Source organism: Monodon monoceros, unplaced genomic scaffold (genome assembly GCF_005190385.1).
Source record: "Monodon monoceros isolate NGI ecotype Baffin Bay Population unplaced genomic scaffold, NGI_Narwhal_1 Super_Scaffold_14, whole genome shotgun sequence".
Taxonomy (NCBI): Eukaryota; Metazoa; Chordata; class Mammalia; order Artiodactyla; family Monodontidae; genus Monodon; species Monodon monoceros.
In genome coordinates this window covers 823,468-840,028 of record NW_021703770.1, presented here as the reverse complement: position 1 = coordinate 840,028, position 16,561 = coordinate 823,468, and the positions used below count along the sequence as shown (strand labels likewise).

The 16,561-nt window shown below is 61.2% G+C and overlaps 1 protein-coding gene across 1 annotated transcript in view; it reads right to left on the bottom strand.

Moving 5' to 3' along the window:
- Positions 1–1,990: 1,990 nt before the first annotated feature.
- Positions 1,991–16,561, bottom strand: part of MROH5 (maestro heat like repeat family member 5) — a 40,739-nt gene continuing 26,168 nt past the window's right edge. Inside the window, 10 exon segments of the mRNA XM_029223219.1 lie at positions 1,991–2,085; positions 2,333–2,404; positions 2,615–2,717; positions 2,848–2,929; positions 2,931–2,953; positions 3,501–3,656; positions 4,219–4,395; positions 7,947–8,090; positions 8,759–8,879; positions 9,349–9,633. Coding sequence (XP_029079052.1) covers positions 1,991–2,085; positions 2,333–2,404; positions 2,615–2,717; positions 2,848–2,929; positions 2,931–2,953; positions 3,501–3,656; positions 4,219–4,395; positions 7,947–8,090; positions 8,759–8,879; positions 9,349–9,633 — 1,258 coding nt within the window.

The window sequence follows — 16,561 nt, the reverse complement described above, 5'->3', positions numbered from 1 at the left end:
GTCTGCCTTGGCCGGCCTGGCAGTGAACTGTTGCTGCTGGTACGGTTAATGGCGCACCTCCCGTGAATCCGGGTCTAGAGCCCCCCGCCCTGCTGGCCAGGACTGGGCTCCCACCACTTCAGACTTCTCCTGTCTCAGTTCCCCTGGGGGCTTGCCCGGTCACCATTGGCTCCAGGAACCTGTTGGGTCCAGGCCCACCCAGCTCTAAGCTTTTACTAAACCAGACTTCCCAGAGGGAGGGTGAACTGGGGCCGGGTGGAGGGATGTGTGGGAGGCGTGCCTGCCCACTGCCCAGAGGTGGCCAGGGGGCAAGTGCTGGGTGAAACCAGGGAAGTCCCCCCGTTTCAGGAGAGATGGCACTCCTACCCACCAGCTGGACCGAGGGGACCCTCCCCCTCAGGCCTCTTGGTCCTGAAGGAGTGCAACCCTCCCCCCCCAGGCAGGGGGTTGCAGCGGAGGAGAGATGGGGGGGCACCCGCGGAGGTCTGTGGACAAGATGGAGAGTTGTGAAAAGGCAAACCCACCTAGAGCTCCTCCTCAGGTGCCCTGTTCAGAGATGCACAGACGGGGAGACGGGGCTCCCAGGTGGAGAGGGGCCGCCAGCTCTACCAAGAGTTATTTCCTCCTTTCCCCAAACACACCCAAGAACACAAGTGAATCTGGGGCGTGTCCATGAAGTTGCTGTATTTTTTCAACCCACCATCCAGGTTTTGGGGTCTCCTGGGTGCCAGCCGTGTGCAGCCCCATCCCTGCCCCGAGGGGCTCACAGTCTAAGGGGGGTGGTGAGCCGGCTAGGGGGGTGCCCGGCCTCAGGAGGGGCTGACGAGGGGCAGGGGACCTTGTTTGGCAGGGCCTCGAGGGATGGGGCTTGTGGAGGTGTCGAGGCTGGGGATGTGGACAAGGAGCTCCAGGTGGAAGCTCTGTCTGGGCGGAGTGGGGAGGGTCAGGAAGGGCACGGGGGGCGGTGGGGGCGGAAAGCAGGGGGCAGGCTGGGCTGGGCTGGACCTCCTGTTGGAGGGCGGCCGGCTGGGGTCCCGAGAGAGACACCCTGGGGGGAAGCCCTAGGGAGGACTCCGGCAAGGGAGGGTCTCACAGGCAGGGAAAGGGCCCACCTGCCCATTGCACAAGTGGAAAGACCAAGACTGGGAGGGGAAGGACCTCCTGAAGGTCAGGTGGGTCTCCAGGGGCTCCCTGGGAGTCAGGGGACCCTTTCTAGACTCAGCCCTCCAAGGGGTCTTGGAGGAAGGTCTTACTACCCATTTTACAGATGGGACAGCTGAGACTCAGAGAGCTGAGACCCTCGCCTAAGGCCACACAGCTCGTCCAGGATGGGCCAGGCCCACCAGGAAGGTCTGCCTCTGGGCCAGGCTGGTTCCGCTGCCAACCCCGGGTGCCAGCCCTGACTGGATTCAGGAGGCTAGAGATGGGGGTGGAGGGAGACCTTGAGTCGCAGGAGCTGAGGGAGACCAGCCAAGGGGCCTCTTGCCCACCGTCAGCACCCCCCGTGACTACGGAGCTCTAAACCAGAGACAAGCTGAATGCCGTCGGAGTGCCCCGGTGAATGGCTGCCCTCAGCAGTGAGCCCCGAGGGCCAAGGCTGCCCTGGGAGTGCCCTCCCAGCGCCCAGGACACTGGCAGGCCATGGCTTGGGCTCTGGCCAAGCGGAGCCCACCTGATCTCCATGAGGGGAGGGGTTGTCATTTGCAGGGCGCTGCACAGACTTCCCAGTTTGTCTCTGGGGGACACGGTCTCCCCGGCCTCACCCAGGCCTGCCAGTGTCTCCTGGGGCTTGCCTGGTTCCCCTGGGGACCCACGGAATGGTGGGCAGGCAGCGTACAGGTGTGACACATCTTTGTTGAATCTGGATCTTTCTTTCAAATGGAAAAATGTTATGCAACCAAGCGCTGTGTGGACAGAGCAGGGCTGCCTGACACGGTGGGCCCGGGGCTGGGGGTGGGTGAGCAGGAAGGTGAGGGAGGACGGCTGGACGTCAGCGCGGTCCGGCTGCCATCTGCTGAAGGAAGGACTGCCTGGTGGCAAGTTCTTGGATGCTGGGCTCTGGGTCATTCTTAAGATCCTCAAAAGCTCCAGGAGAGGAGGGAGAAGTCAGAGGTGCCCCCTGCGGTCCGTCTGCCCACAGCCCCGCCCTGACAGGGCAGCGCCCTCGTTCCCACCTGGGGTGTGGGGGGCAGGTTGGCACCCAGACCCCACCTCCTGGGCCTTCTGGGCCTGGGCGCTCCCCTTCCCCACCCCCTCTCAGCCCCGCGGGTTTGGGGGTCCACCCTCCCTGTGACACGGGTGTGGGTGTGGACGGGTTGGGGCCACTTTCTGCAGAACAGCAGCTTCGTGTCCATGTCCTTGACCATCTGGGACACGGCCTGGGGGTGGTGGCAGATGGTATAACCTGTGTGACAACCAGGAGCACGCTGGCCGGTGGAAGGGGGCTCGGACCCGCTCCTGACCCTCTGAGGCCTGGCCCCCTCGCCACCTTTCCTCTTGCCAGTGGCCCTCGAGCTCCAGCTGCAGTGGCGAGGCAGGTGCTGGGTGGGCGGGTGAGGCTCAGGGCGCTCAGGCGGGGCAGGCCCGGGGGTCCCCAAGCCCGGCCCCCGCTCACCCATGAAGAGCGCTGCCCAGGTCTTGATGTGACGACGGCGGCTGTGCAGGTAGCCGAGGGCCTGTGCCAAGTGGATGCTGAGCCCCTCCTGGCTGTGGGTCATCTGGGGAGCACGCCTGTCACTCGCTGGGGCCAGAGGGCTGGGCCCGCACAGAGCATGGACCGGAGCCCCAGGCCCGGGGAGCCTGGCTCCTGGCCCCCCTCCCCTCCCATCCCCCGCTGCGGCCCCAAACCAGGCAGCTCCAGAGGAAGTGGCTGGCGCCAAGTCTCGCCTCCCAGGCCAGCGTGCAGGAGAGGGTGTGCCGCAGCCGCACCGCGGTGGAAGGCGAGCTTGGCCTGCTGTGGGGACCGCAGGGGAGGGCCCGGGCTCCGGTAGGGTCTGAGGAAGATGCAGCGTGGGCGCGGCCCCTCCTGGGCTCCTTCCCGCTGCCTGTGAGGCTGCGCTCAGCCCGCCCACCTCCCTGGCCGTGGCACCAGGCCCCGCTCAGCCCCTATTGGCTTGGACACTGGCCGCTATTGTCCATCTCCCTGGCCGCTGGGAGCTCCAGGAAGGCCGAGCTGTGTCTTAGGGGCCTGGCGTGGGGCACGGGCTGGCACACAGTAGGGCTCAGCCCATATCTCAGCAAGTTCAACGAACAACCTGAGCCCCGACTGCAGGCCAGGCGCTGGGGACACAGCAGTGAGCAGGACAGACAGTGTCCTGACCACAGACGGCACGGCCACGTGTTTGCACGTGTGTGTGAGTGCATGTGTGTGCACATGGGGAGGGGCAGGGAAACCAAGGAGGGGGCCAAACCTGCCCCCCTGCCATCTACAGCCCCCCAGCCCCCTGCCACCCGTGGGTCGCCAGCCCCGCCAAGGCGAAGGCCCATCGGGAGGCACTGACCGTGACGACGGCCCGGCAGCTGTCCTTCAGGTGCAGCAGCAGGGCCACCATACTCTGGTGCACCTGGGTTCTCAGGCCACTTAGCTTTCTGCCTGTCATTGACGCCACCAGCTCCCCGAACAGTGCCATGGCCGCTGCCTGGACTCCATCCCGCTCCTGCAAGGCAGAGGCTCAGGGCCAGAGCCAGACCTGCCTGGGGCTCCTGACCCTCCGCTCCGTGGTGGGGGTGGGGCTCAGTCCCCTCAGCGGGACCCTTTCACCTGGGCTCAGGGCTCTCAGGGACAGGGCTCCTGGGGAGGGTCACAGGCCATCCTCAGGGACCTGAAATCGTTTCTCTTTCATGCTCACAATCACATCCTGACAACCTGAGTGTCATGAATGCAGCTGGGGGGGGGCAGGGCTTATCACTCTAATTTCCCAGTGAAGGAAAATCTGCCATTGCAAACGTGCTGACAGGTCAGGAAGGTGAGGACAGGTGGGGTTGGAGAGACTGGATGTCGGCGCTAGTTCAGCCCCATGGAGAGGGGCGAGCGCCACCTGGTGGCCTCCCGGCTGGTCCACCTGTGCCGGTGCACACCCAGGGAGCTGCCCTGGACCTCCACCTCCCTGCCCCAGCTGGACCGTGGCCTGGGGTCCTCCCCGCCTTCGAGGAAGGGAGCGGGGGAGGCACAGGAGGGGCACGAGATGGGGGCACTCGCCCCTCCCTGGGCACACTCACGTCGTCGGAGAAGAAGCGGGCGTTGATGGTGATGCCAAAGCTCTGGGCCTTTGTGCTGTGTGCGCCCAGGCGGTGCAGCATGTCCGACACGGTGCCCATGATGCGCACCACCACCGGCTCGCCGCTGTGGGAGAAGCCGTCGAGGAAGGGCGGCAGCAGTCCACGGAGCAGGCGTCCCTGGGGGAGGTGGGGCCGGTGGGCAGTGGGACCCCTGCCTCTGCACACACCCCGCACCCCAGCCCTGCCGGGTAGACCCAGAGCCAACACAGACTCTGCCCTTCCCAGACCCCCATCCAGGCCTGGGCACCTGCACTGTTCCCTGCGCCCTGCTGGATCCCGCCCTGGCTCTGCCCATGAGGGAAATGAGCTCCGAGCCCTGGTCTGTCCACTGGGAGCTGTGGACAGACTGAGGACAGGCTTCTCCTCTCTGAGCCACTGGGGGTCCTCCTGGGGTTAGGGGAGCATTAGCCCCGTGCTAGTTGGCTCCCAGGTCCTTCCTGTCCAGCTCCGTGCTGGCCAGAGCGCCCCCACCAAGTCCTGGAGACCACCCTTCCCTTCCTCCGCCCCACCCTGCCTTTACCCCCATTCCTAGCCTCCCCATGGGTCAGAGAGGGCCTGGGGGGCTGGAGGAGACAAATTTGGTCAGGTGGGCACACACTGAGGTCGCTGGCGAATCACGTCATGGGGAGTTGGGTGCACCAGTGGTGGCTCCAGACCTTCTATGTTGCAATGACCATTTCCCATTTTTACATTACTTTAAAAGAAAAAGCTAAGTTCATTTTCAGCCAATTCTTTCTGCTCCTCTTGTGTGCAGTGTGCTCATGAATTGCCTGGATGGACATGTCAGAAAGGGACATGTCAGCAAATGGATGTTTCCCACCATCAAGCCCCCTATCAATGACTTGTGCAAACTAGGCTGATTTTACAACTTTTAAGCAAGTTTTTGGCAACTTCATTGGCTTCCTAAGCTGTATTAAATTAATTTCAGTGACAAACACTTTCTGAGCACCAACTGGGTGCAGCCAGGGTGCTGGGACCCAGGTCTGGCAGTGGACTGGACAGGCAGAATGGATTCTAACGGGAAGGACCCAAAGTTAAACACACAACATGGCGTGTGTCAGTCAGTGATGAGTGGTATGATACAGCAGGGCAGGGGTGGAGGTCCCAGCAGAGGTGGTGGTTATGAAGGTTTTAAAAAAATTATTTTATTATTTATTTATTTATCGGCTGTGCTGCACAGCATGTGGGATCTTAGATCCCCGACCAGAGATCGAAGCCTTGCCCCCTGTATTGAAAAGCGGATTCTTAACCAATGGACCACCAGGGTGGTCCCTAAAGTTTTAATTTTAAGTAGGATCAGAGCATTTGTTACTGAGAAGGTGACAGCTGAGCAAATTCTTACAAAGAGGTGCTGGAAGAGCTTTCGAGCAGAAGGAGCAGCAAGTGCAAAGGCCCTGAGGCAGGAGCACGCCTGGGTGTTTGTGGGGTTTGTTGATTGGCTGAACGACCTTACTGTTTGGGGCTGGAGCAACTGGACGGGTGGAGCCCCCATCACCTGAGATGGAGGCTGCAGGAGGAGCCTGTTTGGGGTGAGGGGTCCGTTGTGCACAGGTTGAGCTTGAGATGCTGCTAGAATCCAAGCAGTTTGAGGGTCGAGGCTGGAGTTCAGGTCCGCGTTTGGGATACAGGTTTGGGAGCAACTGGCCTATAGGCGGTACATAAAGATTGGAGGATACCACCAAGGGAGCAAGTGTAGACCAAGGAGAACGGCGGGAAGGGGTCCAAGAACAGGAGGAAGAACCGGTGAAGATGACAAGGCACCACCTTCGACATGGGAGGAAAACCAAGTGAGGGAGGGGTCCTGGGGCCAAGTGGACGGAAAGGTCACCCAGTCACATGTGCTGACGGGTCCACTGCGGGGAGGTCACAGGTGACCTGAACGGGAATGGTTTCAGGTCAGCTGTGGGTGGGAGGCATGCTAACTGGAGCGTGTCTGCCTTCCTTCGATGGCTACATTTGCAGCGTTTTCAGTTGAATTATTTCATTAATATGTAGGCATGACATTGGTAGCATCTTCTAAAAGCAAAATATAATTTCTAACAAGGACAAACTTGGCTGCGCGCCAGTCCTGAAAGCAGCGTGCAGGTTCTCAACGTGATTGTCCCATGACTGTCAAGTCGTTTTTAGCCTAGTTGTCTGGATCCCCTCCCCCGAGGTGAGCAGTGGGATTGGTGGAGGGGGCCCTCCTTCCGCCTGCCGAGCTGGTCCCTTGTTCCCTGGTAAGAGGACACCTTTGTGGCAGGGGTGGACTTCCCTGGCCTCCTCGCGTGACCACTGGAGCAGAAGTGAGTGATCAACTTGCAGGTCGTGCCTCAAGGGGCAGGGTGTGCCTGCTGGCTGGAGTGGGCATGCTGGTGGCCGCCCAGGTCCTGCAGAGGAGGGCAGCACCCAGAATGGAGCACAACAAACGAGGAGCCTGCTCCCCTGGGGAGTGCAGAGCGGGACAGCCACAGCGGCGGGAGAGAAATGCACTTCTACCGTGTGTAAGCGGTCGGTTTGGGTCTTTTGCGTGTAGCTACTCTCCGGTCTCCCAGTGCACACACCGGCACCCAGTTAGTGCGATTTGTGTTTGACGGTAGACAGAAGTGGACAGTCCTGCGGGGCCATTTGTTCTCATGGGCCCCAGCGGAGGGTGCCTCTCTGGCGTCTAGGGCAGCGACCGCGGCCCCTCCCTCAGCCCTGGGGCCTGCTCCATCCCTGCCCAGTTCAACGTGTCCCCACAGAAGCAGGTCTCCTTGGCTGGGGGGCTCAGGGTGTGTTGTTTCCCCCAGCCCTGCTGTGGCTGCACCCCCCCTTGGGAACCATCCACCTTCCCTAGCCCTGGCCGTGCTGGTCTGGTAGCCCCCTCTGCTCTGTCTTCTCTCTTCCTGCAGGTCCACACTCAGTGCGGGGTAGAGAGGAAGCACATGGACACTTCCTACTGATTGCCTGTCTGGGAGAACACCTGGGGACAGGTGTCTGGATGGCTGACCACTGACAGAATGAATGAATGAGTGACAAAGCAAATGTGAATAACTGATTGAGTGAAATGAATGAATGAAAGAAATAATAAAAGAATGACTCATAAATGAAGGACCCAAGGAACAAGTGGATGGGTGGATGGATGGATGGAGGGATGAATGGCTGACTTTATGAATGGATGAGTGGGTAGGTAGGTGGATGAGCTGGGGGGCTGTAGATGGAACGGCCAGATCCCCCTAAGGCAGCATTGCAGACCTTCCCTTCTGCCTCTTTGGCAATGTTCCAGCTGTTCATTCATTATGGGATGTGGGTTGCACGGTGATGGGTGCAATCGGGAGGGAGTGAAGCTGAGTCTGCAATGACCGGGGGTACCTGCCCATAAGATTCTCAGGGGAGGCTCCTGTCTGCGGGCCAGCCTTGGGGTGCCACCTGGTGGGCTCCTCCTAGGTGCCTGGAGGTCTGCAGGAGCGTCCGCCTATTCCCGGGTGTGGTGGAGACAGCGTCCTTCGGGAGTAGATGCTGCACCCCTCCCGCGGCCCTGCCAAGAGGCCATCACCAGCGCCATTCTGCAAGTGAGGAAACCTAGCCCCAGAAAGTTGATTTTGTGTCCCTAGAGCCGGGATTCCAACCCAGTGGGCCTTGTCTGCACCCCGCACACCTGGCCGCTCTGGGGGTTGCTCCAGCCACGGCTCCCCTCACCCTCTTACCTTCTCTGGGAAAAAGAGGACGTTTCCCAGGACCTACAGGCTCAGCAGGCAGACCTCAGGGCTGGGGTCCCTGAGGCTTTGGGCCAGCATGGTCAGGGCGGCCTGTTTGGGGAGCACCTCCAGCAGGGCAGGGCTGTAGAGGAACTGGGTGGCCCCCGGGGCAGGCGGGTCAGTCCTGTCATCCTCTCCTAGGGGCCTTCATCTGTGTCTGGGAGCAGGGCTGTAGGACCAGGGCCTGGCAGGCGGTCTGGGGAGGGTGGCTGACCTGCTCCCTCTGGGTATCTTGGTTAATGGGTATTTGAAACCCACCTCCAAGCTGGTTCGATCCTTCAATGTACAGCTGGGGAGACTGAGGCCCAGAGGGGGAAAGGTCTTTGTCTGAGGTCACACAGCGAGGCTGGGAGCAGCATACATCAACAGCCTGGCTCGTGGGGCACTTGGGGACAAAGCCCTGTGGAGGGAGGCCCAGACGTTCCTCGAGCGGGGTGGGGTGGGAGAAGCACAGGCTTTGATTGGGGTCTCCTTCTACTCTTTCACTGCCCTTTTGGCTTCACGGTCCCAGGGGTGGGACCTCGAGTCATCAGGGAGCAGGGTGCGTGGAAAGACAGTCCCCCCAGGCTGCAGGCTGAGGGGGCGCTGGGAGGTGCGGACCCAGCCAGAAGCCCCCGACCGTGGGCCCCAAGGAGCTGGAAGCGGGAAGGAGGGGTGTGAGGGGTTTGTCGGGCAGGTGAGGTGCTGGTGTGGTTCTGGCGGCGGCTGAGGCAGCCGGACGTGGGGCTCAGGCTGTCTCTGAGGGGCTCCCCTCGCCGCACGCAGGTCCCCGTGAGGATGACGATGGCTGCCTTCCTCCCCCGCTGCTCCTGGCTCTGCAGGCTGGGTAGCAGCTGGGTGATCAGCGCCGTGACTTGCTTGCAGCGGCTCTGCACCATGGCCTTGGGCACAGGCGAAGGGCAGGGGCAGGGCTTGGGCTTGCGGACACAGCCCCGTGTCCCCCTCCCCACACACCCCAACCCAGGGGCCAGGCGGCCAGAGGTGTTGCTGAGCGTGGGTGGGCACATCTCTCTTCGACCGTTTCCTGCTCCCTTTGCACCCACTGGCCACCCACTGGCTGCCAGGCCCTGGCTGAGCATGGGATGGACAGGGGAGCAGATTTGGCCCTTGTCCCCTAGGAGGCCTCAGGCTGTGGAAGGGGCCGGAGGAAGATGCCTGCATCCTAGGCTTCCAGTGTGTGCGCGTGAGACGGGGGCGGGGCGCCCGTGCTTTCCGTGCCCTGCGTGCACACGCGTGAGTCCGTGGGGCTGTGCTCGCAGGCAGGCCCTGGAGGTACGGAAGTCCACAGCCTAGCCTTCTGGGCAGGGGTGACCCGGGCAGTCCCCTTCCCCTGGCCCCGCCCCGCCCCTACCTGGCGAGGAGGCCCATGCCCTGCGGGTCGGTGTGGGTGGTGGCGAACAGGTCCCAGGCTCCCTGCAGCTCCAGGTGGGCGAAGTCCTGCCAGTGCCCAGTGGCGGGCAGCAGGCTCTTCAGCGCCTCCAGCGACGTGCTGCGGCAGTGCAGAGGGGTCCCCAGCCAGCCTCGCCCTTGGGGAGGGTGCCCGGCCATCGCAGGTGGAAAGGTGCCTTGTGGTTCCCGTCTGCACTCAGGGCCCGGCAGCACTGGGGCCTCCCGGGGGCAGCTCGTTCCCGGCCTCCTTCAACAGAGATGTCGGGGCGTGGGATGGGTGTGCGCCCGGTGGCGGAGCAGGAGACTGGAGGGGGCCTCCTGGGAGGGGCGGGTCCAGGGGGAAGCTCGAGACAGGTTTGGCACATGGTCAGTGTGAGGTGCCCACAGCTGGCTGGAATCCAGGGCTGGAGAGAGAGAACTAGGAGACACCGGGGACAGGTGGTTTCCCCAGTTGCAGGGTGGGGGGCCCCAGCAGAGCCTCGAGGGACACTGCCGTTTAAAAGCGGAGCTGAGAATGCAGAGGGCTCCCGGCAGGGGAGGGGGACAGTGGGGGTGTGTGTCACGGGGGCCTGGAGGAGGGTCCACCTGCAGCTCCTGAGGATGCGGGGAAACCAGGTCCACCGGCCGCGTGCTCGCGTGGACTCAAGAAAGAGAGCTGGACCCGGAGCACGGTGGGACAGGGTGCGGGTCAGGGACCGTGCTGCCCGTGCCCCGTCCGGGTCACACAGCCTGGCCAGGGGCCGCAGAAGCAAAGCGCGGCTAGGCCGCGGGCTCCAGACCTGCACAGTGGTGTCAAGCCACGGGCTCTGGGCTGCCCCAGGCCCTGCAGGCAGTGCACGGGCGGAGGGCCCGGGAATAGCTCGGTGGCCCGTCTCCCTGCCTAGCCACCCCGCGCCTGGTGGCGTCACCTGGATGTGTGAGCGCCCCCAGAGTGAGGCTGTCAGCTTGGACCAGGCACAGCTCTGATCAGATTTGCAAATCCAAATGTGAAGGGATGAAATGCCACTCCGTGAAAGTCCCCAGTGGGGCCGACTCAAATGTCAGCTGGCCTGTCATCTTGCCCCCAAGCCGTGCCGCTAAAAAGAAGCTGAGTCTTCCGGGTCACTGGTTTCAGCCAGAGTGATGCCGGTTTCAGGAGAAGGCGACTCCGGGCACACTGGCATTTTGTCTGCTCTGTGATGACTCTCGGAAGCTTCTGGTCCTGGGGCACGTTGGGCATCTCCTCTCACGGTTGCTGTGTCCCTGCACCACACCAGGGCTTCTGGAAAGATGGCGTTTGGCTGATTTGGGCATTCTTGGGACTCCCTTGCTGACTCTCGGGGTGAACAGCATCACTTGTGGGGCCCTAAAGCCTAAGACCATCCCCAGCCCAGGACCCCGGGCAATGCACAGGAACCCTTGCCTGAAATCCATGCAGCTCCTTGACCGACAGAAGACGGAGGCCCTCGGGTCCGAGCCCGGCCATGCAGGACTCCCCTCCCTTCCTCCTGGGGTGAAGTCGTGCTCTCCTTCAGCCTCACCCCAGGGATGCCTGGCGCAGAACGACTCTGAAGATGAGGGAGGGCTGGAGGGTGGGCTGCAGGGGTGCAGGGAGCCTGCGGGGTTCACACAGAGCTAGGGCTTTCTGTGCATCAGTGCCACGGGACACAGACCGCTGCTGTCCCGGGGGGACGAGGGAATGGAGCGTGGCCCTTTCCTTCCCTCCTGGGGTCCCCCCATCTGACGTGAGCTGCAGGAGGAGGCTCTGTCTTCTCATCTTTGTATGTCGCCCCAGTGCCGACCGGATACTGTCATTTCCGCGGCACGGAGCCCCCTGTAGCTCCCCACTGTTCTGGGACTGAGCCGTGGGGTCACCTCCTTCCTGTCCCTTCCTCTTTGGGGTACCCCTGCCTGGAAGGCTCTCTGCCCTCCTTTCCCCACCCAGTGAGCTCTAACCATCATTCAGGTCTGTCCTCAGAGGCTGGGTCCTCAGGGAACCACATGCAGGGGGCGCCCCCCAAGGTCATCCTTTGCAGAGGCTGTGCCTCTCCTTCAGGGCACTCTCCAGGGTGTATCATGCATCACCGGGCTGTCACTTGACCCCATCTGCATTTCCATGGGGCTGAGCTCCTGAGTGCAGGGATGGCTCTCTGGTGACTGAGCACGGTCTGTGACACAGCAAGCGCCATCCGTATTCATTAAATAATGAGAGCAGGACAAACAGGACACTTAGCAAGTATCGGCCAAAGAATACATAAGCCGTTAGTCCTTTCTCTCCTCTTTTCGACCAAGAGCTGTGGGGAGCACGGAGTGGAAGGGGGGCCGAGGCTGAGGCCAGGGGCCAGGGAAGGAGGCAGGTCCGAGCAGGGCCGTGTGGACTCCAGACCGGGGCAGAGCACCAACCTTCCCGTCTGTCCCTTCCTGCTCAGGAATCCCTGCTCAACCCCTGGGAAGTCACAACCCCCATGGGTCCGAGGAATCAGGAGGCCCTTGGGCCTGAGACCACGGCACCCCAACTGGGCAAATCGAACAGAAGACGTTTGGGCTGGGGTCATGATCTAACCCTTAACTGAGGCCCCAAGTGTTGGTCACTTGCATAGGGTCACCCTAGCATAGAGGCTACCCAGTCCTCTGCGGCGCCTGACCCGCACAACACCTGGGGAGGGACCAACCCCATCGCACAGAAGAAGAAACCAAGACCATGAGATGGAGAGACCAGCTCAGAGTGCTCACCGTGGGGTTAGGAGGAGACCTTAGATCTCAGATCCAGGCCCCAAACAGCATATCATTATTAACTGCTTATTTGTTCCTTGTCGACTGCCAAAACCCAGGACTACGAACAGTGTTTTAAATAAAAGAGCTTTAAATTAACCTTAAAGCTTTAAGTCGAAAAGAGGACTAATCAGGAAGTGAGAAACAAAAGGAAGCACCCCCGTGCCACAGTGAGAGATGACTGAACATTAATTTTATGTGAGCTTCCTGGCAGCCAGGGCAAGAAGGAAAATATGCTGGATTATACCTACAAGTGGATGAAGGGAGTGTCTTTGAAATGAAGAGAAATGAGATGTCCTATTAGAGTTAAAGAGATTCAGCCCATAATGGATGAAACAAGAGGAATGGGAAGTCCTTTGTGGGGCAGGGTGGACATTGCCTGGAGGAGGACCTTGCTGAGAACCAACCAAAGCAGGAAACGTCTCTAAAAGAAGGGGTTTTGTTCATCAGAGATGCAAAGGAAAGGGAGAGTCCCAAGGCAGGGCCGTCCACGCTTGCTCCTTCCCTGGCAGGAAGCCCTGCCAAACCCTCACCTGTTGCTTCCAGGGGCCGGCACAGCTTAGCAGGACGTCAGGAACCTCAGAGGCCCAGGACTAGTCTGACTCTGCCTTGAGCCTTGCGTGGCTGCCACAGGTGTCCCGTGCCACCCTCATGCTGCCGGGGGCACCCACAAGACAGTGGGCCTCTCGGTAGTGAGTGCCCAGATCCCTCTTCGGCCCCCGTCCCCCTTGATGGTACCACCACATCCACCTAGTGTCAGACCTGGGACCACAGTGATGCGCCTGGGTGGTGCTGCCCTCTGAGGCCCGGGAGCGGCTGCTGACCTCTTCGCTGTCCTTGATGGCTGGCGGACATCACTGCCGCTTGGCCTGCTGTGCTCTCGGGCCCCTTGGGGTGGTATCCGCATCGCCGTTGTCCTCTGGGCAAGGGGCCCAGGTCCCATCCCAGCTCCAGGGAAGGTGTGGGAGACAGACCTGGTCAGTCAGAGCCCCACATGCCCCTGTGGCCAAGGCAGTTGGTTCAGGCGTGGGCCTGTGAACTAAGCTGGGCCAATTAGAGCCAATAGACGTGCCCAGGATGGGAGTCTGTCCTGTGGTTGCTGGGGCCCCGCCCTTCTCTTCCGGGAGGACCCGCCCAGGGAAAAGCCAGGACCTGCGAGGTGGGAGGGGGGAGGGCTGAGGCTGCTGGAGCATCTTGACACAGCTGAGCCTGAGCAGAAGGCCCCCTGGTGCTCCCCGTGAGGTGACAGCCATCCTGTTCTCTGCGGGAGCCCTGTGTGAGACAGACATATGTCCCTGCTCCCCGGAGCCCCCATTATATGGGGCACAGATGACAGCTGTAGCTGGGATGGGCTGGGGGAGAACACAGCACGGAGGGAGGAGGGCTGCTGTTTTAGAGAAGATGGTTGGGAGACCACAGGAGGTGAGGCTACTGGGGGAAGAGCACCCCAGGAAGAGGGCGCAGCAGCTGCAAAGGTCCTGAGGCAGGAGTGTGCTGGGTTTGAGAAACGGCAGGAAGATGCTGAGGCTGGAGCAGAGGGTGTGCGTGGATGGTGGGGGCTTGTGGCAGGAACTGAGGTCCTGGAGGAGACAGGCACCCAGATGAGGAAGGACCAGTGGGCCACTGGAAGGTTTGGGCCCTTCTCAGAGTTAAAGGGGGAGGAAGCAGGGAGGGTTCTGAGCACAGGCGAGGTCTGACCTGACTTAGGGGTGGAGGGCAGTCGGGGGGTGGTAAGGGGGAGAAGGGGAGGCTGGACCTCATGGGGTGGGGGAGGGAAGCTGATGGGCCAGGCAGTTCATCATAGCTTTCTCCTAACCCTCCTGTTTCTGGAAGGAGAACTTTTTAATAGCTTATTAGGGAAGATTCATGCATTTTGCATGGTTGATTTGAATAAAAAAGGAACTTGGTGCATATTCGAATTCAGAAGCAATATGAGAGAAGTGACAGTTTTTTTCAGTGAGTGTCTTGGGGAGAGCTGTTAAAACTGACAGCTTGTGTGAAGCTCATCATAATACCAACAAATGAAAAGAGGTCGCCCCGAGGCTTTTAAAGACTTGCTTAATGGATTTCTCCAGATATGCCGCAGTGCAGAGGAAGGCAAGCCTGCCAGCCCGGGCCATGACCCTCCCACAAGGGGCCAGTCCACACTGGTCAGGAGGGGGGTGGGGGGAGGCTGACAACTGTCCAGCACATCAGAGCGAAAACGTGCCAGGGTCCGGCGCCCTGTGCAAGGGAACCCGGAGGGTGTCTGCCTGCAGGGGCCGAGTGGTGGCTGGGCAGGCATCCCTGCCGTTCTATGGGCTCTAGCTCAGCAATGCACAGACATTCTGTGTGGCTCAGAGGAAGCCTCCTCTCCTGCCTCTGGTCTCCTCACCTGGCCTATTCCCTCTCAGCCTTTAGGGCTCGCCCTACAGTCACTTCCTCCTGGAAGCCTGCCGTGGCTGCTTCCTCCTAAGCCTGGGTTTCCTGGGGTCCAGCTCCCCTGGCACCAACCTGGGTCAACTTAGGGGCCATCACTGGTGTGTGCAGAGCTTTTCAGTGTCCTTGTGCCCATTTTGCACACGAGGAAACTGAGGACTGGAGACAGGATGTGCTCTGATCAGGGCCCTGCCTCGTAACGGGGAGATGGTGCAGGTCAGGCCTGCCTAGTCCCATGGCCTTTCTGCCTGGTCGGGGGGGAAGCATGGCCCTGCAAGACTGGGGGAGGCAGGGGGCACCGGGGCTCTCCAGTGTCAGTGACCATGACGGCCCTCTTGTTTTCTGTGCTAGGTGTCTTTGGGCCTCAGTGCTGGGTGGAAGGGGCTGGAGGGGCAGGAGGGACCCTGGAATGATGGGGTGTGGGCGGGGAGGGCATAGTTGGGGGGTTTGATGAGCTGCAACCCCCAGCTTTCAGAGACATCCCAGGGGGGCTGCCCTTGAGCACTGGGGAGGCCACACCAGTCCCATCTGACCCTAGCTGAGTGGGCTCAGAGGACTCTGGGAGATTCCAGAGTGAGGTCACCACCCACCTAGAAGTGGCACCTTTGCAGCGAGAAGGGCCTGGACTCAAATCCCTGCTCTGCCCCGTGCTGGCTGGGTGACCTTGGCCAAGTCACTTCACCTCTCGAGGGCAAAGCTGCCTCGAGGGGCTTAGGTGAGATGGCTCCCCAGGAGCGAGGGTGCACAGAGGGCCAAGGCTTCTATTCTACTCCCTGTGGGTGTCTATCACTCAGTCGGCACCTCTGTACTGGGCACCGTCACGGTCAGGCAACGTCCCAGGGTACTGGGCAGGGACAGAACCAGTAAGAATCCTGGGCGTGACCCCCCAGGGTTTGACTTGGGCAGCAAACAATGGTGCGTCAGACGCTACCCCACGTGCGCAAAGCAGGGCGGGAGGGGGCACGGCGGGAGGATGCATCTGGGTGTCCTCGATTGTAAGCAGGGCAGTCGGGAGGCCTCCGCTAAGAAGGGGGGTGCCTGCGGAGACCTGAGAGCAATGGGAGAGGCTGCAGCTCTGAGATGGTGGCCTGCGTGGTGTGTTCAGGGCCAGCGTGGGCGGCGTGGCCTGAGCAGCGGAGGGCAGGAGGACAGTGAGGTCGTGGGGCAGCGTCACAACTTGTTGGGTGCCGTAAAGGTTTTGACATGGGGGCCACTGGAATGTTTGGAGTGGAGGAGAGACGTGATCCGACCTAGTTTTAAAGGACCACTCTGGCTGCTGGGACGGAGGGGCTGGAAACGGGCCAGGACGCGCAGTGAGAGCTCGTTATGTCCTAACTAGGGTGGCGGTGTCGGCGGCTGGGGGAGATGGAGGCAGGTGGACCGCAGGGCTTCCCAGAGGATGGGCTGAGGGGTGGAGAAGAGAGCCAAGGCGACAGCGAGAGCTTTGGCCTGAAGCTGGAGGATGAATCGCCACGTCTGACACAGGAGCTGGCAAGACGAACAGGTGCAGAGCAGGGTCAGGGGGTGGCCTGGACGTGGCAAGTGGACACCCATTAGACATCCCCGTGCATCCGGCCAGGGAGAACATTCGGGAGGCGCCTGGGCTTAGGTGATATTTAAACCAGGGGGCTGGAAGTGGCCACCAGGGCAGGGAGTGTAAGTGAAGATGGGGCCTGAGGCTCAGCCCTGGGGCCCCTGCGTTAAGAAGCCAGGGGCACAGGAGGAAGCAGCCAGGAGGCTGTGCAGGAGCGGCTGGGCTTGTGGGGGAGGAGCCAGGTGAGGGTGGGTTCTGGGAGCCAAGTCAGGAAAGTGTTCCCAGCCCAGGAATAAGCCCACGCAGACCTGGTCAATTGATTTACAACAAAGGAGCCAAGAACATGCAGTGGGGAAAGGACAGTCTCTTCAACAAATGGTGCTGGGAAAACTGGGCAGCCACGTACGAAAGAATGCAACTGGACCTCTATCTTACAGCACACACAAAAATTAACTCGAAATGGATTAAAGAC